Source organism: Archocentrus centrarchus, chromosome 14 (assembly GCF_007364275.1).
Source record: "Archocentrus centrarchus isolate MPI-CPG fArcCen1 chromosome 14, fArcCen1, whole genome shotgun sequence".
Lineage (NCBI taxonomy): Eukaryota > Metazoa > Chordata > Actinopteri > Cichliformes > Cichlidae > Archocentrus > Archocentrus centrarchus.
Genome location: NC_044359.1, coordinates 28,287,814 through 28,315,681, shown reverse-complemented (window position 1 = coordinate 28,315,681; position 27,868 = coordinate 28,287,814). Strand labels below are relative to the sequence as shown.

Here is a 27,868-nt window from a genome sequence, read left to right as displayed (position 1 = left end):
ATAAAGCTTTAGACGTGGAGAGTGACAGCACGAGTTAAATGCTGGACTTCAATTCAACAGATAACCAGAGATCAGGTTCCATCTTTTCTTAAAGTACAAGTGTACTTCTGCTAAAATATTGTTTATACACTTTTTTCTGGTCCGACTAATTTCTCTATTATTCAGTGTTTTTTAATCCTCACCCCTGATATAAAGTAGGAGGATAGTGTTGTGATACCATCGGTTTGTCTGTCTGTCCGTGAGGTTTTATATTTCCGGTCTATAAGACTCCAAAACCACAAGTTGAGCCATAAAATGTTCTTTCCTCTTCAAACACAATATTCATATTCCTGCATGTTTTGTACCCTGTCTGCACTTTGTCTGTATTTATCTGAAGTGGAGAGTAAACAACATGAAAGATTTCACGCTGCTAATGCTATCATAATATATGCTAATGATGTGCAGCCTCTTTCTCATTGAGCAATATTAAAGCCATACCTACTGCTCAACAATATTGCTCAAATGTAAACAACATGGTTGCCACGTAATGCATTGATATCAGCAGATTATGTAGTATGGGTGCATTATGTGGTAATATTCCTGTACAGACGTGAGTATAATATGATGTGAATACTTTGTAGGTATGCATTATGTCTGGCTTATTGTTATAGATTATATGACTAGAAAGACATTATGTAGTATATACCCTTGTACAAGAGTGTATTTTTCTAATTTCTTTACCAGTGAATTTTTTTTGTGTCTGTTCTAGGATGTGGTTACCACAAAGTATTTGTAGAAATGTTAAAGATAATCACAGAATATCAGGCTCTTACAGCATGCTTAAAATAGCTGTGATTTAATGAGTATTGTTAATATTGAAAACATATTTTTGCTGGAATGGAATCTAACCCAGGGGTGATTAAAAGTATTTGGATAAATGTTTAGGGCAAGGCCTCTAAATTATGGCAAAATAGTTTTGCAGAAGGTAATAAGATGTCTGCTGAAGGGTTTTCTGTTATGAAATGGGGCTGTAGTGTTATCCTTCTAAATCTATTTTATTCTAAATGTTTTTTATTTTTCATTAATGGCGGGATAATATTCCCATCAGTGATCGGCCATGTTGTATTTTTTTCCAGCCCATCAGAAATGATCAGTATTTTAACAGGTTCATAACCCTTCAAGTATCAAAATTAACCCCACTTACCCTCTCAGTGCACACCTTTGCCACAGGGCAAAGTTCAGGCCAGAGGGTGGGTGGCCTGTCCACGCAGCTGTGAACCTGTGTTGATCTGTTACTGGTCTTTAAAATACTGAGCTGTCAGTAGGAGTCAGGTGAGGTAGTTTGTTCTGCTCACCACTCAATGGACATGTTTCATTGGCACCTTGCTGGAGGTCAGCAGCAACCTGCAGCAAGAGCTGTGGGGGTCAGGCCTAGCTACCTGGGTTTAGCTGGAGAGTGAATTACTTTGTAGGCGGGGCAGGTGGGCTGAGCACGAGGCTTGGGGCTGAGATTGTGGCCCAGCAGTATTTCAAAAGTGTGTGTGGACTGCATGCAGAAATCCATTTGACCAGTGTCACACAGCACTGTTTATACGCCTGATGTGGAAGAGCTGCTTGGAACCCCTTTCTCCACAGGTTCTTCAACCAATAACTGTTCTGTAGGCTGCCATTGAAGGATTAGGACTAGAGCTCATCAAAGAAAATAGCCTGGTCAGTGTGACGTGCCATTTTAAAGTGGCTGAATATTTTAAGAGAGCCCTCTTCCTCAGAGGAAATGAAATACAGACAAAGAGTGGAGAGCAGGAGGATTTTGTTTGCTTCTGCCAGTGCTTAGGGGCAGAGATGGAAGATTTGGAAATGTGAAGTAGATTGTTAGGGAGTGAGGCAGTTGGGGCCCATTTTCACCGCAGCTGAGGCCTCCACTAGCCACAAGCAGTTTATATAATTCCAGAGATGATAGAACAAAATATCTTCCACCACACAAAGATTTTACTTCCTTCTCCTCCTCCCAGCTTTTTTATATCTCTTCTGCTTTACTCCAGTCACCTCCTATCAGCTCTACCTAGGAGCATCAAGGACAGTACAAAGGATTGCAGCATCACTACTCAGAGACAGGCACAGTGCGAAACCGTGTCAAAAGTCTCCTTTTACAGGACACATAGTCAGGATCATTGTGCTTGCTCTGCCATGCATCACATGCTACTAAATGATTGTGTATTGTGGGTCCAGTGGATGTGCGTCTACGTAACTTGGTGCTGGCTGGTCAGGATTGCCTGGGAGCTATATCCACGCCATGGAGAATGAGTTGGTTGAGCTGTGCTGCTGAGCTCTTCTGAGCATGCTTAAGAGCTGAGAATTATTCCACTCATTTCTGGGTTCCTGTGAAGCATGACAAAAAAACTCAAGTGCTTCATGCTTGCCCAATTCCCTTCCTGAGAGGAGCCGAGAGGCTAGGGGTTTAGAAGTCGTTGAGCAAACACTCACCATGATGAACATTAATTACATCAATTAAGTGGACCAAAGCCATTGTCTGGGGAGACTAAAACCCTGTGTCATACAGCGGTCTCTTATATATACCGTACCTGAGTGTGTCCAAACTTTTGACTGGTCAACTAGAAAGTGTTTTTTGTGATTACCTGTCAAAAGACCTGGGAAGTGAATAGAAATTATATTGGATATTAGCAAAGTTAAAAATAATAATGATTTTTACCCTAACATCATGATAATTTAAAACTTCAAACTTTGCTTTCATGAAATAATAAACCATTTGCAGCCTGGAAGACCTTTGTGATTTCTTGCCATCAATTTTTCAGGTAATCTGGAGACATTTAAGCCCATGCTCTCTGATGCCACCATCACAAGTTTGATTGGTCTGATGAGTAATTCTTGACTTAAGCCCAAGTTCCCACTACTCTACAGGGCAGAGTTGCCATAACTGCGGTGGGTGCTCAATTATAGAGAGAATACCAGCTTTGGGTCACTGTCTTGTTGTAGGAAGGAAGGGAGGCTGTGTTTGGAGGGTATGGCATGGCTTTGCTAACTGGAGCGATAGCTGTCTTTGTTCCTTGTTCATGATAAACATTTCCTTTTTGTTTCTTTTAGCAAAGCACAAATCTACTACTTTTTTCCACCACTAATTCATCACTTTTCACCCAGTGTGCTCAAGGAGCTCTTGATGCCATCTATCAAGCACAACATCTTTTCATTTATTCTTCTTTTGAACCCGAACACCTCCAAGTTAGATTCGGGTGTCCGTAACACAATCCTCGGTCCAGTGTCTGTGATCTTTTGTCCGTCTTTTTTATTGGTTAGTCACAGATATGGATATTTCTATGGAACCAACATCATCAAGTCTTCGCTAAAATAAAGTGTTAAGACTGATATTTTGTGGCCAATATTTAATAAAGCTGCCAGAGACCAGATACTCTGATGTACTTGTCATCTTTCTTAGTTGTGCACATTGTGCTGGATAGAATATCCTTCCTTTCTTAGGGCAAGAAAACTCTAGAGAAGGATTTTTCTAATTGCCATTTAGGTTTTTAACATGATAAACTTGCATTAGGTACATAGACTGTACATGAAGATGGCTATATCTTTATATAAAGTTGTAGCTTCTACATCCACAAAGGGAAGAGCATACCTGAGTGGCTAAGACCTGCCTTCTTTGTAATGGTCAGCAGGGGATAATGCCTCTGGTTTAACAAAAAAAAATCCAGCTGTATAAAAGTCTGTGGTAAAATGGGACTTCATCTCCTTTGAACTATGACTTCAGTTAATACTTTAATGAGAAGTTATGGTCTCAGCTGCTAGTTTCATTTACTAATGTTAGGTCCCCATTAGAGTGGGAGACATCACGGTTGCTACATCCATCTTTTATTTACCTTGTATGACTAGTTAACACCCTCTGCCATTGTTGAGTGTTGGTTACTGAAAATTGTGCTCGAAACACTGATAATTCACGATTAGTGATTCCATCAATGATTTATTGTCATTTAAAGCATTTCTGATCAATATACTGTAATTATTTATAGAAAAAACAAGGATGTTTCTAAGTGACTTTTAATGTTTGATTCTAAATATATTATGTAGATGTTCAGACATAACTGTCAGTACAACAAATATTTACATTGATTCAGAGACTTGGATCTGTTTATATTTAGCAGTTCTCTCAAGTCTTTATCTGTCAGTGTGTGAAATACATGTTTAAGCCCAGTGTTAGTCTGACAATCTGACCCTTGAGATACATCACCTATGCACACCCACTAAAACATGGATTTGTGCTAATTTGTTGTCATATTATTTATTTATGTGATAATAATCGAGTACAGCATTACTGCGCTGCAAATGTACTTCATGAATGCTAATAGCACTTGTGATTTTAGACCTTGAGATTATTTAAGTGTGAATTATGTAAATATTTTTTTAAAGTAAATCACACTCAGATTACATAGATGGATACAAACAAATACCTAATAAAACTGAGATAATACATGAAACTAGTCTTCCATTAAGTGTGACAGACTAAAGTCACCTCAGCTGCAGCAGCAGCAGCTCGCAGCATTTCGAATGACACAGAGAGCTGAACACTGCATGGTGTGCTGACTTTTTAATAGGGAAGAGAGTCCTTACTGGCTTCCTCCCATGGGAAAACTGACATTCTTGTCCTGGAGGTGAACAGCAAAAGGCTTAAATGTCTAACAGCCAAGATACTGCCAACAGCAAGTTGAATTCATATTTCTGAAGATACTGACTGCCTGATGACCTTGGTCGTGAGGCCAAATGATGCGCAGTTACATTTTTGTGTGTGTGTGTGTGAGACTGCAGTGACCCACATCATTAACTTTGTAATACACTGGATTGTGTTTCTGTGATGCTGTTTCCTGGAGTTTGCTGTACTTAAATTATTAAATAAAGTTTGTAGCATGCGGCTGAATTTATATTTGTTACTGCCAGTGTCAATAAAAGGCCGCTTAAACCGTTTCCATTATTATATATTTAATTAAGGCTGCTGTTAAAAAATTATTTTCACCATTGATTAATCTGCCTCTTTTATTTTTAATTAATGATTTATCCCTTTGTCTGTAAAATGATAGGCGGTTTGGAAAAGAAATTGTCCCTCATAATTAGAGGCAGAGGTGACTGATTGCTTGTTCTGTACAAAAAAACAAAGTCAATCAATCAATTTATTAGGATATAAAGCAGAAAAGCAGAAACAGCTCTCAAACTTGAGACGCTGGTACCAGCAGACAAAAGTGACTCGAATGAGTAATCACTTGTCCATATAGTCACTGATTTTAATTTTGCTGACTATTAGATAGCTAATCTTTTCAGCTGGAATATTAATTACATTAACTTCAAATAATCCTCTATTGAAGACAACACCAAGTCTAGTGTTCGGGGTTAGACCGCTCAGTGGCAACTACTTGTTTATTATGTGTTTATAACAAAGTTAAGATGTTACAGACGTTACAATGTGTGAGTTTGCAGTGTGCACCTACTGGAACACAATCATGATGTAAAATACTAGAATACTTTTAGATTCTCTGAAAAAAATAGATATTCTCAAATCATTTAGGCAGTATCATTATTGTTTGGTTTGTGTACAAATAAATAGTTTTGATGAGAAGAGAAAGAGAAAACATACTGAGCTGAGCTGGTGTAACAGCAGAAAACAAGGATATTCCTCCTTTTATGTTTACCTGCTCCTCTTTGTCTCCTCCTGCTTCTGCTATCATATCACTTTCATGACCACATTTCAAGAGATGGAGGTCCCACAGTGATTAGCTACATTGTTTTCCTGCCGTGTGTGTGTGTGTGTGTGTGTGCGTGTGTGTGTGTGTGTGGGTGTGTGGATGAGAGCGATGGAGAGAGGCAGGGGCCGGGTGGGTTGTTGTGGGTGGGGAGATAAGGTGCGCAGAGGGCCTGTCACAAAAAAAACCATTATTGTAATTGGAAGTTAAAATCCCATTTGTTTTCCCCTCTAGTGGTTACTGTCACGAGGAAGAGAGGGGTCTTGTTTTAAAAATTAACATTTGGTATCGGTGTCAGGGGTCGTGCAAGAGAACATCAGCTTTTTGAAAAAGCCGCCACTCAACGCAGCTGAAGCAGGAGGAATGATTCACTATAGAAAAAAATGTTTCTGATGCACGACCACAGCCACTCGCTGGTTTTGTCTGTAATGCCTTCTCGTAGCCTCTGGTTCAAAGGCAAATGTTGCTTTATGATCATAATAGTTCATTTTGTTGGTTTTCACATTCACATCCTAAATGTAAACTTTTCACGGTGCTTATGTTTTTTTAAAGCACTGGCAAAAGGGACACAAATCACAGATTTTGCCTCAAGGGGCTGTGCCGTCTTTATCGCATATGATGTTCTCTATCCTAAGAACCCCGCTTTGGAATAAAAAGAAATTGAAATGGGGGTAAATAAGGCAAAGAAACTTCAGGAAGAGGGATCTCGTTTCCATAGAATGATAGACATACATGCAGTGGATGGCACACGAACAGAAAGCAACATAGCAGAGTCAGAGTTTTATCAGAATTGGGATAAGAGTTCAAATAAATCTATATGAAGAACCTGATCTTGGATGACAACTTCCAGTTATCTAAAAAAACAAGGCCCAAGCCGCATGTCTTTGTCTCCAGAATAAAGAATGGCAAGAGGACAAACAAAACAAATGACCAAGAGGCGAAACATAAGCCCGCTCTTCACACCCACAGGGGAGGGAGACAAACACACAGAAGGGATGGGAAAAAAAAAGGACAAAGAGAGAGTAGTGGAGTAACTGATGCTCCTGCTTGATGAAGATTCAGATCCAAAACAGCTAGATTGATGCACCAACATCCATGAGAGCGACAGACGGAGAAAGAAAGAGGCTCTAATCCAGTGGTTCCCCTTCTGAGGTTTCTCTCAAATGTTACGTTATGTGGCGAGTTTCTTCCTTTGTTTCACTGACGCAGTGTGTGTGTGAAGCTTAACTATACAAATTAAACGAAAACCACTTGACTTGGCTTGTTGTAATTATACAGTAGAAAGCAAAACTGTAAAGCTTGAGGTCCCTCAAACTGGTGCAGGGAGGGGGCAGCAGAGACCCAAAGTAGATTTGGAGGCACCGTAGTGTAAATAACAGTTAAAACCAACTGCAGGGTCCTGACTCTGCCTCCTCCCTGAATGGAGGATCAAATTCTGTGACTGAGTCATCCCTTGCTTGACAACTGCTTATCCCTGGTTAGGGTTTAAAAGGTCAGCAGGAGGAGCTCATTGAGGTCACATCACTATCTATCTATCTATCTATCTATCTATCTATCTATCTATCTATCTATCTATCTATCTATCTATCTATCTATCTATCTATCTATCTATCTATCTATCTATCTATCTATCTATCTATCTATCTATCTATCTATCTATCTTTTCCTGTTAACAAACAGTTTTTCCTCTCATTTTCAAGGTCAGCTGAAGATTCCCCTTCAATCCTCCGTGTAGGTCATTGATTTATGTCCATATTTACTTGCTGGCAGTTTCACCTTTTCCTCTGGCTGTGCAGGCACTGTGCCACTCTACATTGCACCTTATTGACATCAAGTCTCAGTCACTGGAATTACGTGAAATTTGTGGCAGGACTCTGTGTGTGTGTGTGTGTGTGTGTGTGTGTGTGTCCAAATGCATATTGTAACCAAAGTAGTTATTAGAAAAGAGCTCCATAGTTAATCTACTGGTTAAAACTCCAGATGGTTTTTTAAAGTAGGACTTGTAAGAAAAACCAAAAACATTTTTTTTTAATGAAACAGATCAACTGCAAAATGTGTTCAGTGAGACTGCTGTTCTGCCACATTTTTGTCACACTAAATTAACAGACAATACAATGGAGCCAATTTTGCATGGCTTACTATATAGCATTTTAAAGTATGTGTTTTAAAGTATTTTTGTATTTCAAAGCATGAATGAATCATCTTGAAACATGATTTATTTCAGCCCTCTTCATGTTAAATGACTTCCAAAGCTACTGAAAGCATGCTGTGTCTCATAACCCCAGAGTGAGTTTTTGATATCCAGTCATGTTCACAATATATAGTCTAGGAAATTTGTTAAATGTTCATAACGTGCTTGCTCAAATGTCCCAGATTTGGCCAAAAGCAAGCATCTAATTAGCATAATATTCATATTTCAGAAAAGCTCTTAAGAGCACTTCTGGCATTGTCCATTTCTCTTATTTGCCTCTTATTGCTATAATGTTTGCTTAATGCCTGGCTTGTGCCTAGCGATCGCATGCTGTGCTCATTGTGAATGCAGTGTGAATGTGCTGTTTGGGTATGGGCCCATGCATCTCCAGGGCCCTATAATCAGCTCTAAGCTGCTTCTATCAATCTTCATAACTGTAGTGGGTTGAGGAGGGAAGTGCAGCTAATCAGCTCTAACCGGCCCCGTGTTCGGCTTGACTGTCACTGTTATAGCAAGGCCATATGCAAACGCTGTCCCTTACATGCGTGTCCCTTACTCACATCTCGGCCGTCTCACAGGGCCATTCCACAGATGGCCAGCTCTAGCAGAAGTCAGGTTTTGAAAGGGCCTGTGACTTTCACTGAATAGCTGTTAGTGTAGGTTAATATAGGAGTGGTGGCCCTGCAGCGGTGGCAATCACAGCTCTGATCAGAGCCGGGCTTCAAAGACGTCTGCGCAAGTTGAAGCCAGAGTTGTCATTAGCTTCTGCCCTGTGCTTGACAGCCCCCCCCCCCCCCCCCCCCCCCCCCCCCCCCCAGCTCCTTCTTCCTGTCTCTCTCTCGTTCTCCGTCTTTGTCTTCCTCTTATTGCTCTCATTTTCCGCCCGTGTGCAAATGGCTACTGTAATCCTGGGTCTGGGTGCTCGGGCCTGTCACTCCACATTTGCACTAAGCATCTTTCCTTCTCTCATCTCCTTTGCCCTAATTGTATTGTAATAAGCAATTACAGATCTATTTATGCACACTAGATCTGAGATTGGGCCACTTTTTAAGAGGCCATGCAGGGGAGTGGCAGTGGACCTGGTGGTGCCCCCTCGCCCTGAACTTACAGTTGGACAAAGACAGCACTGCTGCTAATCGCTCGGCTTTCCCTCGTCGATGTTCTAATCCCGCATTACTATCTTGTGCTCTCCTTCTGTTTTCTATCCTGTGCAGAATGCCCTCTAAAGCAAAAGTGATTGTGCTGTTGTTTGTTGTTTATTGGCTGTGTTTTCTCTTTGTGAGTCAGCTCTAGTGATGCAAATGAACAGAGGCAGTGTTTACCTGGACTGGCCATGTTTTCCCTGCGTGCGTGTGTATGTTTCTGAGTGTGTGTGCATCGTGCCTGCACAACGTCTAGGCCTTTGATCATACTACATCGCATTGACAGATGCTCTCTGGTGCTTTCTGGTTGCTTATGAACGAGGCCACAGTCGGGATCTGAATGCCAGTAATTATATCCCCTTGCTTGAATGATAACAATTGTGGCTTATACAACAAAGTGTGATGGCTTTTTTCTATCTGTCCCATTATTTTTAGGTATGAGAAATGACATCGAAATCCCCCGTCTGCTTCCTCCCTGTCTGGGACTGTGTGTTTACAGCTGTTTGTGAGCCTGTATGTGTGAGAGGTTAGGGCCATGATAAAGGCTTACACCTTGTAATCATAGCTGGATGTGTGATCTCAGCGACCTGCCTACGAACTGACTCGGAGAATAGTGTACATGTGTCATGTGTTTGTGTGTGTGTGGTGAGTGAAAGACACCCCCCCCCCAAAAAAACAAAAAAAAAACAAACAAAAACAAAAAACCCAACAAATTTGCAGTATAACCTAAAAGCGATGATCAGAGTTAAGAGAAAGAACTGGGTGTTGGGTAGGTGTTCTATGTCAGGTAGTCCGCTATAATGACATTTCAATATTTGAGATTACATTTGTGGAATATATTTGCAAATCATGATTTCTATGCTTGAAACAGTTTCTGACAATTTTTTATGGGGTAGACTCACGATCCATGATCTCACCATCTCTTCAGCTCCGGGCTGAAGGCCCAACTCCCAGGTCTCTATATCCTGTTCATATTTCTGCCGGTACAGTAATGTAACAAGTGGTAGAGAAATCTGTTTATATTTTGTGTGTCTGAAAGAAAAAAAATATCAGCCGATATATCAGAATATCAGACTATCAGACTTTTAAATAACTAAACATCGGTTTCGTTCTTAAAAATCTTATATCAGGCAGGCCGTAGTTTGACTCATCCCTCGTGGCTTCCTACACATGAAAATGTTAATTACGCTCACGGGAACTTGCACAGCTTTACACTGTCTCCTTGCTTTGTTAATCAGAAACATAGATTTGATATAAAACATGGATGCAGGCTTTTAGTACACTGCAAGTGGACACTCAGCCTTACAGCACCCACTTGCTACTGTGACAGTGCCCTTAAATATGCATAACTTGAAGCCTATAGAGTTTTGAAATAGGTGAGTTTTAGACCCTGCCATTTGAATCCAGTGGACAGGTAATGCTTTTTTTAACATTTGTATTTAGTTTGGTATGTTTAGTTTTGTAATGGACTGCAACAAGATTTTTGTGCAATGGTAAAATAAAAAAAAAAAAAAAAAAAAGCGTGTTAAGTTTCTTGTAAAACTGTTTTAAGGAGTTCTGCTCAGAGGACCAACATATGGGAGGACAGAATGGAAATTTATGCAAATAGGTGCTGCCCCTGATTCATCACCGCAGACTGACCACGGTGGCAGAGGAAATTGAGTCTGAAATGTTACGTCTGGGAAAAGCAAGTGTAAAATCTGCAGCCCTGTTTTTATTGCACGCACAGTGGACACTTAGGATTGGAACAATGAGTGACAGAGACACACAAAGACATGCACATTAAAAAAAAATGCCTTGTGAAGTTATTTCACTGGAGCCTTCCATTTAGTTTCTTTTTTTTTTTTTAAACATGATTTTACCTTTCTGTGACCTCCTCTTTAAAATAGATGCTTTTCTTGACTTTCAGTGGCTCATAGCAGCTTCAGTCCAGTGGGATTAAGTTCCACGTTAGACCATAAATCTTCCACATGGATTTTTCCCAACTTACTCAGTCGCTGATGTTTTTGTTGAGATAAAGACATGAGACTGTAGCTTGTAGTCCCAAAAGCATCATCTCTACAATCAGTATTCAAAGTGCAGCAGAAGGATAGTAGTCCCCATACTAGTCCAGATATGCGCAACATGCATCAAAGCAGTCAGAAACCGGACCTTACTTTGTGGCACTTAATGCAAGTTAGATGAAGTGCAGCTGTGCTCATAGTGAATACCTTGGTAAATAAAAAAAACTGCAGGGATGCCAGGCTTAGTATATATCCCCATAAATATTGATAAATGTTTTCATGCAGTAATTCATTAGATTAGTTTTTAGAATATTTTATGAATTAAAAAGTTTGGAAACAGCACTCAAAGCATGGCCAAGTTATAAATAATCTTTTTCCCACTTTAAAAAAGCTGACAGACGTGCAATTTTCATGTTAGAAAAAAAGATAAGGGCATCCATCAATAATGTGAGAATAAACATTATTTTCTTCTCCTCTTCTCACCATAAATGTTATCAGCTTACAATTTTTCCAGTAAAAAATATTACCTGTCTTTGTCGCCATCTGTCATCGCCGTGCCTCTCTGAATACAGTTTAAGACAACATGCTTAAAACATCAGAGCTGGATTGTCAAGATTTGCATAAATACGTTCCATGTTTTTTTTTCTTGTACACCGCCTGCTTCTCTCCTACTTTTATATTGTTTCACACTATATTAATCTTCCTTCATATCCTTCTTGGAGAGTTAATAACATTCACTCGTTGTCTTTGCATTCTTTGTTTTGCTTGCTTGTTCAGGAACACTAATAGCTTTTTTGTAGGTGCAACACGGAGGCTCTTTGAATTTTGTTTGCTGCCACAAGTAGCAGACTTAAATTTTCCACAAATAACAATAATGTTGGATACTGCAATATTAGCTACAGGCTTATCTATTCAGGTTCCTTTGACACTCATAGCAGCACCCCCAGCTTTTATAGTGCACACTTAAACCAGGAGCCAAATATTATAAAGGATTTGCAATGAGATACATTGTTTACACTTACTGTGAAAAGAAAGAATGCCATTATATGTCTTCAAAGTGAAACAGTCGGGTCTGGCATGGCCTAAAAGTTATGTTCTCAGTCGCTTTTTGAGTCAGAGGAGTGTGTGGGGAAACTATATACGTATATATACATATATATATATATATATCCCAACAAAAGAAAAGTAAATTCATTAAAAGTTAAAATATGTATGTTTACAGGTGTAAAACTGTGATTATTGAGGGCTTATTTGCTTATTTTGTTAACAAATTCCAATTATTGTCTCTTCTTCACTTCTGCTGACACTGTTCTCCAGTCTGCCTAAAGTCTTACAAACACTTTGCTCAATTCAGGATCATACAAAAGTGATTCAAAACACCATCTTGGATCTTAACTGCTGGGGCTCTCCTCCATCAGACACCCATTTGCTTTTGGCTTTTGTTGGGTTTGGTTGCTGCAACATGCAATATTGTATTCACTGCCCATGTTGCATGTGTATTGAATTGGTTGTGTGTTTCCCTTGTTTCTCACGGTGAAGTGGGCCTTTGTCCTGTTTTTGAACCTTCTCTTGTGATGAGAGATATTACTTATAAGTAAATCCCCCTTTTGTCCAGTTGATGGATAGAATTTGAGGCTGTTTACGCAGTGTCAGGTTTACATTTTGTTGTAATACACTCGGCCTTTAGGATGTGTTAGCATTGTGTTTCATCTACACTCACCTCAATTCAGGCTGTGTGGGCTGCAGAGTTAAATTATTAAAAATATATACAGTATAGCAGACAAAACAGGTTTAAGGGCTTTTGGAAAACTGCATCTCAATAAAACAGCTGTATTTTTTTTTTATGTGGATTGACAACGACATTCTTTCTTCATGCACTGGAGTACCCTCACCAACAATGCCATCTGGACAATGTAACAGTGTGTTCCAGTGATTTCGAGTTGAAGGATTAAATGCTCCATTTGATATCCAAAAGAATATGATAAACTGGATGGGCAATCTAAATGCAAAAGCTCTGAAAAAGATTGATGTTGTCAATTTGAGTTGTGCTTTCATTAAAATCAAGATGCTATTATGTTTTTCTTTTTTTCCCCCAGAGTGACAAAATGAAACCAACTCTAACTTCTAAGAATATTGAAATAGTCCAGGGCTAACTCCTCATTACTAAAGTGACAGGCACAGTGAGATAGCTTCTGCCACTTTTTCTGGATGACCTCATAGAAAAGGTCATGCTGTTCTTGGAGGTATATGGTTAGTCATTTTGTTCTGTCTGTGTTTGTTTAAAACTGCTAACAGGTGTTGATAAGAGTGCGCCAGAAGCTTTTTACTTTTTTTTTTTTTTTTCACAGTCTCCCTTTCTCCCTTTCTCATCTGAGGCACGCCTTCTATTACCATGATAAATGCACTAGGGCAGTAATTGTTGTAGCCCTTCGCATGCACAGCCTCACACACTCAAGAAATTAGAAACACATTCAAGCGTAGGCACACAGGAACTTTCTGATTCACGCTGATAGCTCTCCGTACTGTCTCTCAGGGATGTGCGAAAATAACTGAATGTTTGAAAAATTGGGTTAAAGGAAAACTGGGTTGAAGTGTGGTCCATTTTTAAAAGTGTCAGCTTGAACTGAATGTTGTTGAAAAAGACTTTTAAAATACTGCAGGCGGACCGGAATGATCAGAACTAATCTGACTTTAAATGCAGTGTAGGGAATTTTCTGTTCCTTAGTGGCTGTTATTGCATAGTGTGTGATTTGGTTAAGAAAATCCATTTGTTAACATGTAAAACGATCTGTGTCAAATTAGATGCAATTTCAAAGTCATTTCATCCAGCCAGCTTGATGTTAATGCACTTGCTGCATATTTCATAAAAATAACAGCAGTTATGTATATTGATATGAAATAAGTGAAACATTTTGTGTTTAAAAAGGATAAATTCATCAAACATCCAAAAATGTGAGAAGATCATTAATAACTTCGGCTCCTCATATCTCTATTATGGCAGGAAAACATCTGCGGTGATCATATACAGAATTTACTCTTCAGTATCAACTTTGACTTCAGAGTCATGTTTTCAGTACAGGAGAAGAAAAGCCACAATACACTGCCAAAAGTATTCACTCGTCTGCCTTCACACACATATGAACCTGAGTGACCTCCCATTCTTAATCCATGGGGTTTAATATAATGTCAGCCCACCCTTTGCAGCTATAACAGCTTCAACTCTTCTGGGAAGGCTTTCCACAAGCATTAGTGTTTATGGGAATTTTTGACCATTCTTCTGGAAGCACATTTGTGAGGTCAGACACTGATGTTGGATGAGACGGCCTGGCTCACAGTCTCCGCTCTAATTCATCCCAAAGGTGTTCTATCAGGTTGAGTTCAGGACTCTGTGCAGGCCAGTCAAGTTCTTCCACACCAACCTCACTCATCCATGTCTTTATGGACCTGCTTTGTGCACTGGTGTGCAGTCATGTTGGATCAGGAAGGAGCCATCACCAAACTGTTCCCACAAAGTTGGGAGCATGAAATTGTCCAAAATGTCTTGGTATGCTGAAGCATTAAGAGTTCCTTCCACTGGAACTAAGGGGCCGAGCCCAACTCCTGACAAACATGGTGTGTTTTTGCCTCAAGTGGTGAAGGAAGTTAGCTGTTCCCGCTTTTAGCAGGAGCAGTTTTCCTGCATATTTTGCAAAGCATTGTGCTTTGTTGGAGGATGTTGAAGTAGCTCCCTTTTTACTAAACCTTCATCGGAGGCGAACACGCGGCTCTGGCTTTCAGACATGTCTGGGCTTGTTTCAGTGCTGTTGTGGGGCTGTGCCGTATCATATTGTGGACGACGTAATGTGGCACAGCCCTAGAAGCTGAAAACACAACAGTTGTAATCTTGACAACAAATTACAACTGCTGTAATGTACAGCCATTCTGTAGTAGATGTTATTTGATCTGTCCCTTCGCCAAGCTTCTACTGGCCATATGCTGGCAGACAGCAATGCTGATATGATATCCTGAATGTAGGATTCATCAGCCTAATTAATTTTCCCCTAAAATGATGACAAGCTGTTCAGGCCAAAAGACAGCACAGTAGCTCTGTATTGCATCGAGTTTACTGTTCAGGTGCTGTCTTTATGTTGGTGTGCAGTGCTCTTTTTACACCACATGTAGTGCTGCATGTTCTTCATTTCAGTAGCATTATGGAGCTTCTAGGTGCCCTTCACGCGCTTAGGGATGTTACATTGGGATTCTGTGGTGTGCTTTTGGAGGGATTTTAGCTGGAGGCGCACATCTCAGGAGAGTAGCCACAGTACACAGTCGTCTCCATTTATAGACCTTTTATCTAAACACACTGAGATCACTTGTAACCCTTTGCAACCATTTTCAACCATATGCAAACATTAAAGTTCCTCTGATGCACGACTGCATCCCTGCTGAGGTCACTTATTATTATTACTATAGTTCAAATGTATAATTAATATGTTCAATCCAGACAAGAAAAATACAATTATTTGTGTTATAAGTAAAAGAAAAGATCATAATTTAATTATAGATCTGTATGTATTTAAAGACAAACACATATACGCAGTTGATTCCAGTACTCACTCTGCCACCCCAGTGCTGTGAGGCTTAATGCCTGTTGTCACCATGGAGAGGAAAATAAAGAAAGTAATTGTGTTGTGCCAGGACTCAAGCAATCCTATCAGCTATTGGGCACACATGTCAGAGTATGAAGACAAGGCTGAAAACTTGACCAGTTGCAGCCTGATGGAACGAGGCTGAAATATGACCGGGGAATGGGTGGCCCAGAAGGAAAGCAGGACAAACAGCTGATGTGGAGAGGCAAGCAGACATGAACATTGGCTTGTTTATTTTTTTTATACCTAGATTGGCAATGATAAAAGTGAGTGATGTTGATAAATGCTTGCACAGCCAGTTTATCAGCAGCTGTCTGGCTGGGGGTTGCCTGCGGCAGCATCCAAGGCTGATAACCCCTGAGGCCTGAGGCATGATGTTGGGAGGAGGAGGGGTTCAGAAGATGATGCAGCTGCTGGGTCTCGGCCAGCGAATAACCCTAATTTAGTCAGTTGATACTTTGCGGTAGTCAAGTGCTGCAAAATAGCGAATAAGAAACATCATCAAGATTCACCGAGAGCCTATAAAACTTTTTTTTACAGAGTAGCAAATAAAAGTATTGAATGAATGCAGGAAAGAAAACAACTCTGTTAGTGTTCTATTCTTACCGCCACGAGGGAAAAACTACCAGAAGAAAGGCGGGTTTCTTTACCTTCACTCTGATCTGATGGCATCTTAGACAGCTTGTCAGGCTCAGCTTTGTAACCTCAGACTTGACTCGGCTTTTTTCAGCCTAAGCTCTACTCTCTCATCCTCAGGTGTGCTTTGAGATTATCATTGCCATGTTGACATTAGGTGACATTGTATGTTAGCACGCATAATGCTATCTAGTTAACCTGAGCACTAACAGAGGTACCATGTTGAAAATCTTGACTTGCTGGTGGTGTCGTGCGATGATTTAAGCCATTTGGATGAACTCCCGATTTTACCCTGGACGAAAGCGAGAGTGCGCCAAAACTGGGTTTTTATTTTTCTGTAATATATTTTGCGTATTGTTCAGGCTGATATCTACAGCGATACTGATGGTCAAGAGTATTTAGACACCTGTGTGCCATCACTAATTACTACACAAGCTGTGTTTGCATATTTAAACCTTTGGCCCATTGCACATTCTCATGAAGTTGATGAAGCGCTGAGTGAGACTCGTTGCTCTTGTCAGCGTAATAAAACATCGCTGATTACATTTTTACTGGTTGAGTGTGCAGTGTCTGCCCCAGCCTCTTGTGGTTACTTTTTTTTTTCTGGTTATTTGTTCATCTTGCAGTTGGCAGCACCCCCAGGTCTAAAGAAGATGCTGTGTGCTGAGCTCTTTTCTCTTCTTCACCTTTAAATTAGAGATAAAAAGGAAAAATTACTTAATTTCTTTTCCTTTTTTATTGTTCTATAGTTGGATTAATTGAGCTGTATGATAAAATAATATATATAAAAAAAAAATATCACTTGCCCAAATTTAATGAAAAAGAAAAGAAACTGCAGGAGAGGGCCCATGTGTGGGAGGCTGTGTGCATATGTGCAGGCTATGTGCCTGTGAGACTGTGTGCACCTGGAAAGCACTTGACAGATGGTTCTTCAGCTCTAGCTGAACATCGCTTCTTTTTTCTCAGTGTTAAGCCTCTTTCATAGATGGAAAGTGTTTTGGTCAGCATTTTGATCAAGGGAGACTCTTTCAGCTTTCTTGATTGTTTGCTGGGCATCTCCAGAGTATGTTTATCCAGCCCCCGTGATTTATTTTTGTTTGATTTAGGCAAGCCGCGAGAGATCAGAACCGTGACTTTCTCTGCCTTTTTTTTTTTTTTTAATTTGTTTATTTTGTCAGTTAGATTACAGAGCAGTGCATCAAAAATCATTATATTCCACATTGTATCAGTGCGTTCTCAATCTGTAGAATGGGTTTAGTACTTTACAGGAGACAGTAAATATTTTGTTTGGGTTAATGTGTTTTTTGAAGTACAGTAATCTTGTTCTTTCTTTGTTTACATGAGCCAAACTGGTGCAAGAAAAACAAGTTGACCTTTTAAGATGCATATTAACTTAAAGTAAAAACCACCATGTCTTAGTAAGGTGTTGGGCCAGCATATACAAAGAGAACAGCTTCACTGCGCCATTGTATTGATTCTCCAATCTCTGGAGCGCTGCTGGAGGGCTTGAACGCCGGTGTTCCAAAAGATATTTCCTCATTTGGAGTTTTAATGGTGGTGGTGGATGGCAGTGGTTCAGAAATGTATGCCTTATGTTTAAAGTGTCAGTTCAGAAAAAGAAACAAAAAAAACTGCCTGGTATTCATTTGACTGGAGAACTTGTTACTGTGAAGGGCACAGCTAAAACAGGTACGCTAGCATAAACCCAGCAAACGGGTGGTTTTTAGCAGGCCAGACATGTATGATAAATGATAAATGAACATGTACGATGATGTTGAATGATGCAGATGTGTGGGAATGTAGGCATAATGCCGCTGTTTGTTTTGAGAGCAGCTACCAAATATAATATATTTAACTTGTAAGAATTTAAATGTTATAAAAATAATTCCCAAAAGCTCTATAGATCCTGATACTCTTGGTGTCCTAGGTAGTATACATACATACATAACCTATGGTCATTATTGTAAGAGGTCAAAACATTCAGAACTGGTGTCCTATGGATGGATCATTGCCATCTTGGAAGGAACATCTCACATGGGATAGACTCCAGCAGAAGATAGATGGATGGATGGCTGGATGGATGGATGGATGGATGGATGGATGGATTGATGGATGGATGGATGGATGGATGGATGGATGGATGGATGGATGGATGGATGGATGGATGGATGGATTTTTTTTATTGATGTGCAGTAACCCTTCCCTCCAAACCACAGACACTGGATTGTCTCAATGTGGGGTCAAGGGTTCAGCTTTTCTTCTCAATTTTTCCCTGTGTGTTACAAAATTAGATCAGCCTATCGTTGTACTAGCTTTTCCCATTCGTCCTCTCTTTTCACATAGGTAATGTAGGGCAAATAAATTTGGGATTCCAAACAAGCTAACAGAGCTACAATGATAATATTGACAAATTCTATTTTGCAGTGACTCTGATTTTGTCTTGTGTCTCTGTGGGGACTTTAGCCTCTCCCTGAAAGCCCAAACTCACTTTCCTCTTGTTTATGCCAAATTCTGACCCAGCAATCTGAGTGTCGCAGCAGAAATCAAGACTCACCAGACCAGGAAACATTTTTCCAGTTTCCTACTGTTCAGTTTTGGTGGGCTCATTCTAACTGTAGCCTCAGTTTCCTGTTTTTAGCTGACAAGAGTGGCATCTGGTGTGGTCTTCTGCTGCTGTAGGCCATCTGCTTTAAGGTTTCACGTGTTGTGTGCTCAGAGATGCTCTTCTGCATACCTTGGCTGTAACAAGGAGTTACTTGTGGTACTGTTGCCTTCCTATTAGCTTGAAGCTGTCTGGCTGTTCTTCTCTGACCTCTGACACCAACGAGGCATTTTAGCCCAGAGAAGTGCTGCTCACTGGCTATTTGCTCTTTTTTGGACTATTCTCTGTAAACTCCAGAGATGCTTGTGTAGGAAAATCTCAGTTAGATCAGCAGTTTCTGAAATACTCAGACCAATAACTGTGGCACATTCAAAGTCACTTAAATCATCTCTCTTCCCCATTCAGATGCTCGATTTGAATTTCAGGATGTTGTCTTGATCATGTCTCCAGGCCTAAATGCATTGAGCTGCTGCCATGTGATTAGCTGATTGGATATTTGCATTAACAAGCAGTTAGCAGTTGCACTTAATAAAGTGGCCAATGAGTGTAATTTGATATCAAACGTGACAAACATGGTTTAATTATGCTGGTTACAGAAAGGAGAAGGCATGCAAAACCATTGCAATTATAATTCAAACAGCAATTTGACTTTTGTGTTATTCCATGAACTGTTTATGTCTCAAATAGCATGGCTGTGGAAATAGTAGGGCACAGTGACAGGGAAAGTTGGTTATCTCTCTGAGCAGTTGAAGATGTGCAGCCCGGTGCCCGCGGTCCTTCATCTAACAGCTCACTGTGGCTGCCTCTTCTTGTTCCATTAGTCCCTGCAATATTTCAAACTGTGGGAAAATGTTGAAAATGTCCACTGTCTTATTTTGTAGATGCATTTTTGATGAATGATAGCCTTTAGTGCAATGCTCGCTGATAGACACTGCGTTTGCGGTGACTACTTCATACAAAAGGCCATTTGTGTTTTGCCAGTTAAATGATTTTAATGTGAAGCTGCAGCAGAAGGAAATGTTCTGATTGCATTAGTAGCAACTAAATACAGCATTTTTTTTTTTTTTCCCAGGAAAGTCACCACAGACATGGTTGATAATACCATGCACTGATAAATATTGTATTACTTCCAGCAGGTGGGCCATAGATCAACATTGTGTTACCTCATTCAACAATAGATGGATAAACAAGTGATGTTTCCAAAGTTGATGATTAATTGACTTCACTATTGACCCGGTCAGTTGTGATCATAAGAACGCTCATGATCATAATTAAAATAAATTTTAAAATATTTTGGCATTCTTTTCCTTGGACTGTAATAAGGTAGCCCTGGTATCGAGATCAGATGATCGGCTGAAGTGTGGTCACCGTTGGACGTCTCAGCTGAAACGGCAGCCTCTAACTGCAGAGTCAGATCAGGCCAAAGCATTAATCATAATAACCTCATATCCTCCACTTAAAAAATACAAATAACACAGACCTTTTAATACGTTTTAATTTGTTAAACGTTAATGGTTTAGGAAAACATTGGCTGTGTTGAAAAATACTTCTACGTAAATATCATTTCATTAGTTTTCCAGCTAATTTTTAATTGGTGCAACCTTGTGTGCGAAAAAAGATTTTACACTCGCACTGATGTTGAATTGTTGTTGTATTTCCCTGTTAAATTGTCCTCCTAAATTTAGCACGTAGTCTGCAGCAGATGTTTGTGCCCTTTTTGATACTGTGGGTAATAATCCTTAATATTCTCGCTGTTTGAAGCTAAATGAGGCTTTAATGCACTCTGATTCCATCTTCTAGCTCTCATTAATTGTTTTTTGAAAGTCCATAAATTATTTGTGGTTTTTTTTTTTGTTTTTTTTTTAAGTTTTGGAAAGATAAACAGAAACTTTTGAGGATGAAATGGCGATCTTAAATTCTGTGGCAATCTGTTTAGATTTGAGCTTCCATGTGAAACGCTGTTGTGCAGGAAATTCACTCAGCTCAAATGTTTTTGGGTTTTTTTGTCCCCTTTTAAAACCTTAAGTGTGTGTGACCTTGTTTGGTACTGGCACTATTATACAAAAGTGTTTATTTTTTTTTAATCTTCATGGTGTGACTCTATGTATTCCTGTTTTTCAGTATCACTGTGTCTCTGCTCCTTTATATCCGCCAACACAGGTGCTGCTCACTTACTGTGCATGAAGTCTCATTGAAGGTGTTTCACAAAGCATTTGAAGTCTTGTCACTAATCATCTACTGTTGCCCTTTTCCTTCCAGATGGTCACAAGAACAAAGAAAATATTTGTGGGTGGCTTGTCAGCCAATACAGTAGTGGAAGATGTGAAGCAGTATTTTGAACAGTTTGGGAAGGTAAGACTGTTTCTCTTATTACTGAGCATAGTGTCATCACAATAACCCACGCGTTTGCGGTTTCACTGCTTGCTATGCCACAGATTACATTTTTTCTTATCATGAATACGCACCATGTGCCAATCCAGTGTAACTGACCAGTCTGTACACCAGTCTCAAATTTTGAGCCTTAAGAGAAGTCAGCAGCGCTGGCTTTGCTTTTCTCCTTACAGTAGGACAAATAAATATCCATTTTGACAGGCACACAGCTGAAAATATAGAAGTAGCTTCACGCAGTGCACCATGGCTGGGCAACAACATGCATTTTACTTACAGAGCAAACAAGCAGTGACAACCAGCTGCCATGACCAAACACCCCACCCCCAAATACCCCAGAATGTTTCTTTTTGTCGATGATAGCCTGACATCAGAATCACACATGACTCTGTATTGGAATCAAAGGTGCAACTGGGCTGTTGTGACGACATTATTTCAATGTGGTGCGAAAGAAACGCACATCCAGCTCGTTTGGCCGAGCCTCATGTTTAGCTGTTTGTTCCTTTATGCTGCTGCACTTTCTGCATGCTGTTCTCACAAGCAGCACCCCCAGCTGAGTGAGGCATATACGTATGCACACCCATCTATACAAGGGCGTATATATAGCACTCACGCACGCTCACACACACACTTAGCGCTGAAGCATTGGCGCGCACACAAACAGGCTTTGATACAGTGGCAGCGTTTCACAGATAATTTCCCCACACTGAACAGAGATCCATTTCCCTCATGTCATAATCCACATCAGTCAAGGTCACCTTCAGCTGATACAGTCGCTGTAACATCAGCACTTGACCTTGAGTTTAAACAGTTTTAGTGAGGATGGATTTTTCATGGGCACATAATGTACCGTGTACTGAAGGAGACAAAAGAGCCCTTATAAATTAATAGAAACTGTATTTTTTTTCTTGTTCAGAGACAATATGCAACCAGCTCTCCCTTATGAAGCCTACTGTTAGTTTCTTGACTGACAACGAGCAAGGTGAAGGACTTTGTTTTGCTCCCTTTTTCGGTGGAAGTGGCATCGAAGACCTCAGTGTGGCCTGGTCTGCCATTCCAAATAAAGATGGCTTATTTGCACAATAGAACGCAGCAAGCAAATATTCAGCACGACTTTGCAATCAATGGATGTGAGAAAGGGCTCGAAATGATTTTCGACTTGATTGAATGACATAATTGACTTGATTATACAAAGTTTTTCCCTCCTTGAGGAATCCTCAAATGCTTAGGAGGAAACAAACAAATCAGACTGATTGAGCAAGATCTTGTGCATGTTTCTGTGTGTGCTTTTATAGCCTACTTGTGCATGCTTGGATGTGTTAGCAGTGCTGCTCTCGCCATGCGTGAGTGTGTCAGCGATTAAGTGTATTTATGTGGGTGCATGATTAGGGGTGTGTGTATGTGTGCGCATACATATGTGTGCGTATGAACACATTTGAGTGTCTTTGGCTAGAAAAAAAAAAAGAACTTCAGAGGTTGATACTGGGGGCTATGGCAGACAAGATACAGAGCAAAAAGAGGTTCTCTCTGTTTTGTGTATGTCCTTTCTTTCAGCCTTACACATCCCAGGATTTATTAAATAACCTGCCTGTCAGTGCAACCTACCATTATCGCCACATACACACCACTCTGAAGACTTATCCACAGAAGGAAAAACCAATTAATTCAGTTTCCCCTTCATAGAATCTTGGTGGCAGTATGTGTGTCAGTCTGTCAGTCAGTCATCAGTCTGTCTTTCTGTCTGTCAGCCTATGTGCATGTCAAGGGGGACATTAGCCAGCATGGTGGTGGGGCAGCTAGTCATTTATATTTCTGAGAAGTCTGTTTTGAAACACTTATCAATCATCAGAGAACTACAGCTTAAGGCACCGGCGAATGTTCTTTCTCACTGGGAACAGGCTATTTCACTGATATTATTTAGCAACCTCTTTAAACGTGTGTGTGTGTGTGTGTGTGTGTGTGTGTGTGTGTGTGTGTGTGTGTGTGTGTGTGTGTGTGTGTGTATTCTATGTAGCCAATTAGCAGGATGTGGTCTGCAGAGATGGCGGTAGTTGGGAGGCAGTGAAGGAGAAACAGCTGGTGTGGCCACAATTGGGTCACAGGTTTTGTCTGTAACCTCTACACCTCCCCTCCCTCCCACCTCAGTCCCTCCCTTCTGTCTCCTTTCTGTCACGGTGGAGATGTGGCATTTGTTATGGGCAGAGGCTGACAGCTCTCATGCACATCAGTCTCACTGCCACTCTCCCAGCCGTCACTATTAGGAAAGTGCCTGAGCCTGGCACAACTTCAGAAGAGCTGCTCCACAGCCAGAGACACTTTTTTGTCACCTACAGTACATGCTAGAGGTGTGTATTTGAAGTGATTGTGACAGTCATTTGAATGGAACTGAAGTGTGGTTGTGTTTGACTGATTCTAATGCATCTCAGATGGATCCCATTACCTGCCTAATAGTAGCCACATCCTGCCTTCCTTTTTTTTTTTTTTTTTTTCCCAGGCTGCACACTGCACTTTAGCCCTGCAAGCCAGATGAGACAATCTTATCAGTACTGCCTGGCCTCCCTTTATATTCAAGGACTCTTAACTGGAGGCTGCTGCTATTTCTGTCTTGCAATAAAGTCAAATTAATCATTGTGCTGTTTGTGCTACTATGTGCTGCTGTGCAGACTTTAAGACACTGTTAGCCTTTAGATATAACACTTTTGTTTTCTCCCCCCCTCATACTTAGGCCTTTCTTGTTGACATTTTTCCCATTTTTTTATGTAATGTTGTTAGGTTTGCAATATGCATGGTCATTTGCAAGCACTCTTAATTCATTTAACTTGTCAAAGCTGCCTTTGCCTTTGTCTGTAGTTTGAATAACAAGCTGATTCACCCCCCCCCCCCCCCCCCCCCCCCCCCCCTCGTAAACTGCTTTTCTCATGCCGACCAAACTTTGAGCTCTTTCCCACAGAATGCTGTGTTGGTGGATCTATCATTAATAAGATTACATGAAAGAAGTTAATTTGATGATTGGAAATTCATTAAAGCCTCAGTCCTAATCACTGTACAGCACCACCTGTCAGGCTAACCGTCTCAACTGCAATTTAGACTGCATGAGCAACATCTCAGTCTCTGCAGTAGCAGTGAGCCTTCAAAGAAGCCAGCAGATCAGGTTTGCCTCGTTTCTGCCAGTAAGATAGATAAATATCTATTGTGACCACGCAAATGGCTGATGATAGGCAGCAGCTTCACACAGCCTGCCGTGCATTTTGCGTGCGGAGGAAACAAACGATGACAGCTGGCATGACCAAACACCACTCTCTTTGGTTAAGTTAGTATTTGTAAGAAGGATAGATCTGTATGTCATCCTGGTTTAAATTGTTGTGCAAAAATTTGGTAAAAAACAAAACAAAAAAACCAATATAACTTTAAAGTTTTCCTTTAAATTTTATCTTCTTGGTTGGATTCTGGAGTCAAAAGGACTTGAGTAGTACAGTTTTCTTTTAAGTTAAAATGGCGATTTCTGGACTTTATGTCATTATTTTATGTACATTCTTATTATTTTTTATGGTGGCATTTCTCGTTTTCCAAACCATAACAATGTGTCCACCTCACCATCATGTTACTGTAGCAGGCACTTGATTGAAGATGGGAGTTAAGTGTGTTGACACCTAAGAAATCTGCATGTGATGCACAAGCAGAGGCCCACCCTGGCATGAAAAAGAGCTCTCCCTACAGTTAAAGGCATAATTAGCTCTGGTGGCTAATGCTTCCTCATTGGTTTATTGTAATCGGCTTTGAGTGCATCTCATAGTGCCTTTATTTGGCCGAGCCGAAACAACTTCAGCTCACTGACTCAGTTTCTGCACTCCTATGTCCGCTGCTTGGGCTTTGTGCAGACCTGAAGCTGACTTTTAGTTTCATCAGAACTATTTGCTTCCATGTCACTGGGCTGCCACAATCATCCCTTTATGTCTAGGCGGTCCTAGGTCTCATGCTCCACTGGTCTAGAGCCAGATCCTGGAGGTGGAGCTCAGGGGCAGGGGGAGGAGGAGGAGGAGCTTAACCAATTCACTGCCACTGGGCTCAGGGGTGATAAAGGTAGACACATAGGTTATCATTGAGTAATAAAATACGGCAATGGTCATATAGTAAAAAAAAGAAAAGAAAAGAAAAGAAAAGGTAAATGCCAGATGAGAGACGTGACTGCAAGAGTGAAGACATCTGTTGGAGGACACTGGAAGAATGAGTGAGCTGATGGAAAGATCATTGTCAGAGTGTCTTCTCCCAGCCTAGAGCTGCTGTGCTGTCTCACTCTTGGCTAGGGAGCTAGCTGCATGCTTCTCTTATACTTTCACTGAGGGGAAGCAGATGAGAGGAAGAATTAAAATGCAGGCATCGGGAAAAGATTCCTTGGTTAGTGCATGAAATTTGTTCTGGGGCTCTGGTAATCTAATACCACGGCTGACATTTTGCGTGCCCTTAGATTTTGTAAATGGCAAAAAAATAACTCTGTGACCGCTTCTAAAGACCGAATGAATTAATTTGGCATACCTGCCCAGGGCCCTTAAAAATGTTGAAGATTTTCAGTTATTCCAAGAGAAAAGCAGCCCTGATGACACTGATCATTATAGAATATAGAGTATTGTGGCGTGCCGTCCTTACAGAGTGTATTTGAATCACTGTGCAGAGATTGAAAATCACAAACAGTGATTGATCTCATCATTCTTGTCTCATCTGTTTGATTTCAGATGAAATTTAACCTTCAATGGCACTTAGGCTTCTTCGACAGCCCATCCACAGAGCTTAAAATAGAAACCGCTAACATGTGCATTAATTGCACTTTGGACTTATTCATATGGTCAACATATTCATTGGCTGAAATGGCAGACATGGATGATCATTGCAGAAAAGTACACTTCATGTGAGGGAAAAGAACCTAATCAAAAGGCCACAGTTCTTCATTCCACTTCCTCGGCTGGTGCAGGTGCACATTTGCATGCCATTTACATGGTAGCTCACAGTGACCACCACTACTCCATCGTCTCGGTGTCCATCATCTGCTGACATTCTGTGATTGTTTCCTCTCTGCAGCGACTCCCCCAATCAGCGGAGGATATAGTCTGGTTCCAGTGATTATAAGGAGTGATCAGAGCAGCAATGATGGAGCATGTGCCTTGCAATGGAGATTTAGCCAGAAGCTTCAATCTCATTGCAGTCACTTGTAGTTAGTGACTGCGACTAGCAATGAGAAGGGCAGTGCAATATAAATGAATTGGCTATGAATGTGGATATGGCTGTGGTGCTGCAGGGACACACAGGGAGAAGGGGCCCATAAGACAAACTATTTCATATCCCCCTTGACCTTTATTTGCCCAGTGGCCCAGCAACATTTTCAATAGAGTAGCTTTTAAATGGCCGCTAAAAAATTGAGATCTATTGCAGATCTGAGAACATTTTCTGAGTATGTCTCTGTATAAGAAAGTGAACATGTGCATATTTTAATGCATGCGTCTTTACTGCAGATCGCTGCAGACCTTTCGCAGAAGATTAAATAGAATTTAGAGCAGTAAGTAATACCACAATACTACAATATCAAGTGGTCTTTAACAACTAGATGCTGTGCAGTATAGGCAGCTCACAGAAAGAGCTGTGGATCAAGAGAGATTGACACCTTTCTGTAGGTCTGTAGCCTCATCTCCCAGCTGTCCCTCCTGAAATGGCTCCCCCGGGATAAGCCGGGATTGGCTTGATTGTGTTATCGGCGACTGATCGGGTCATTGAATGATGGAATTTTGAGCCCCTGTTCTGCTTAAAGAATGAAATGTTTAAAAAAGATTGTCTGTGATTGGATCAGATCCAGCACCTGCTCAAAGGGGGTCAATCAGGTGAAGGCAGGAGGCAGCAATCTCTCTTGTGACACGAGTAGAGGGGGGAATTAATGTGTGTGTGTTGGGGTGGAGTGTTGGTGGTGCTGGTGGATAGATGGTAGTGGGGGACCAGAGATGCCATTCACCAGAGGAAGCGGTTTTAAAAATGTCATCAGAGGAAGTGTCATGAGTAATTTGCAGTGGTCTCACCATCAGACTGGTGTGGAGGTGGACACCTCAGCTTTGCAAACTGTGGTCTAGTCCTCAGGGAATCTTATGTGGGAGAGCACTTCTGAGACTCCAAAACGAGTTTTATTTCCCAGATGGCTATGAAATATGTTTTGGTATATGCTCTGTGTGTGATAGATAGATAGATAGATAGATAGATAGATAGATAGATAGATAGATAGATAGATAGATAGATAGATAGATAGATAGATAGATAGATAGATAGATAGATAGATAGATAGATAGATAGATAGATAGATAGATAGATAGATAGATAGATAGATAGATAGATAGATAGATAGACTGCTTTTAAATCACTTAAAAAAAACATTTTCCCCTATCTGACATTTTCCATTGTGTGAACATGTGGAAAACATGCTGTTGATACAGTACAGCTCAAATGATGACTGTGCACAACTCTCACAGAACATCAGAGCTGATACACAAAGCTTTTACACATCTTAAGACGTTT

At 40.6% G+C, this 27,868-nt stretch overlaps 1 protein-coding gene across 4 annotated transcripts in view; it reads left to right on the top strand.

The window, feature by feature from the left end:
* The window catches only part of msi2b (musashi RNA-binding protein 2b), a 262,689-nt gene that overhangs the window by 56,657 nt on the left and 178,164 nt on the right, over positions 1–27,868 (top strand). For all 4 annotated transcript variants that reach the window (XM_030746351.1, XM_030746352.1, XM_030746354.1 and 1 more), the window contains exon 6: positions 21,191–21,283. In XM_030746351.1, coding sequence (XP_030602211.1) covers positions 21,191–21,283 — 93 coding nt within the window. The remainder of the gene's footprint in view (positions 1–21,190; positions 21,284–27,868) is intronic.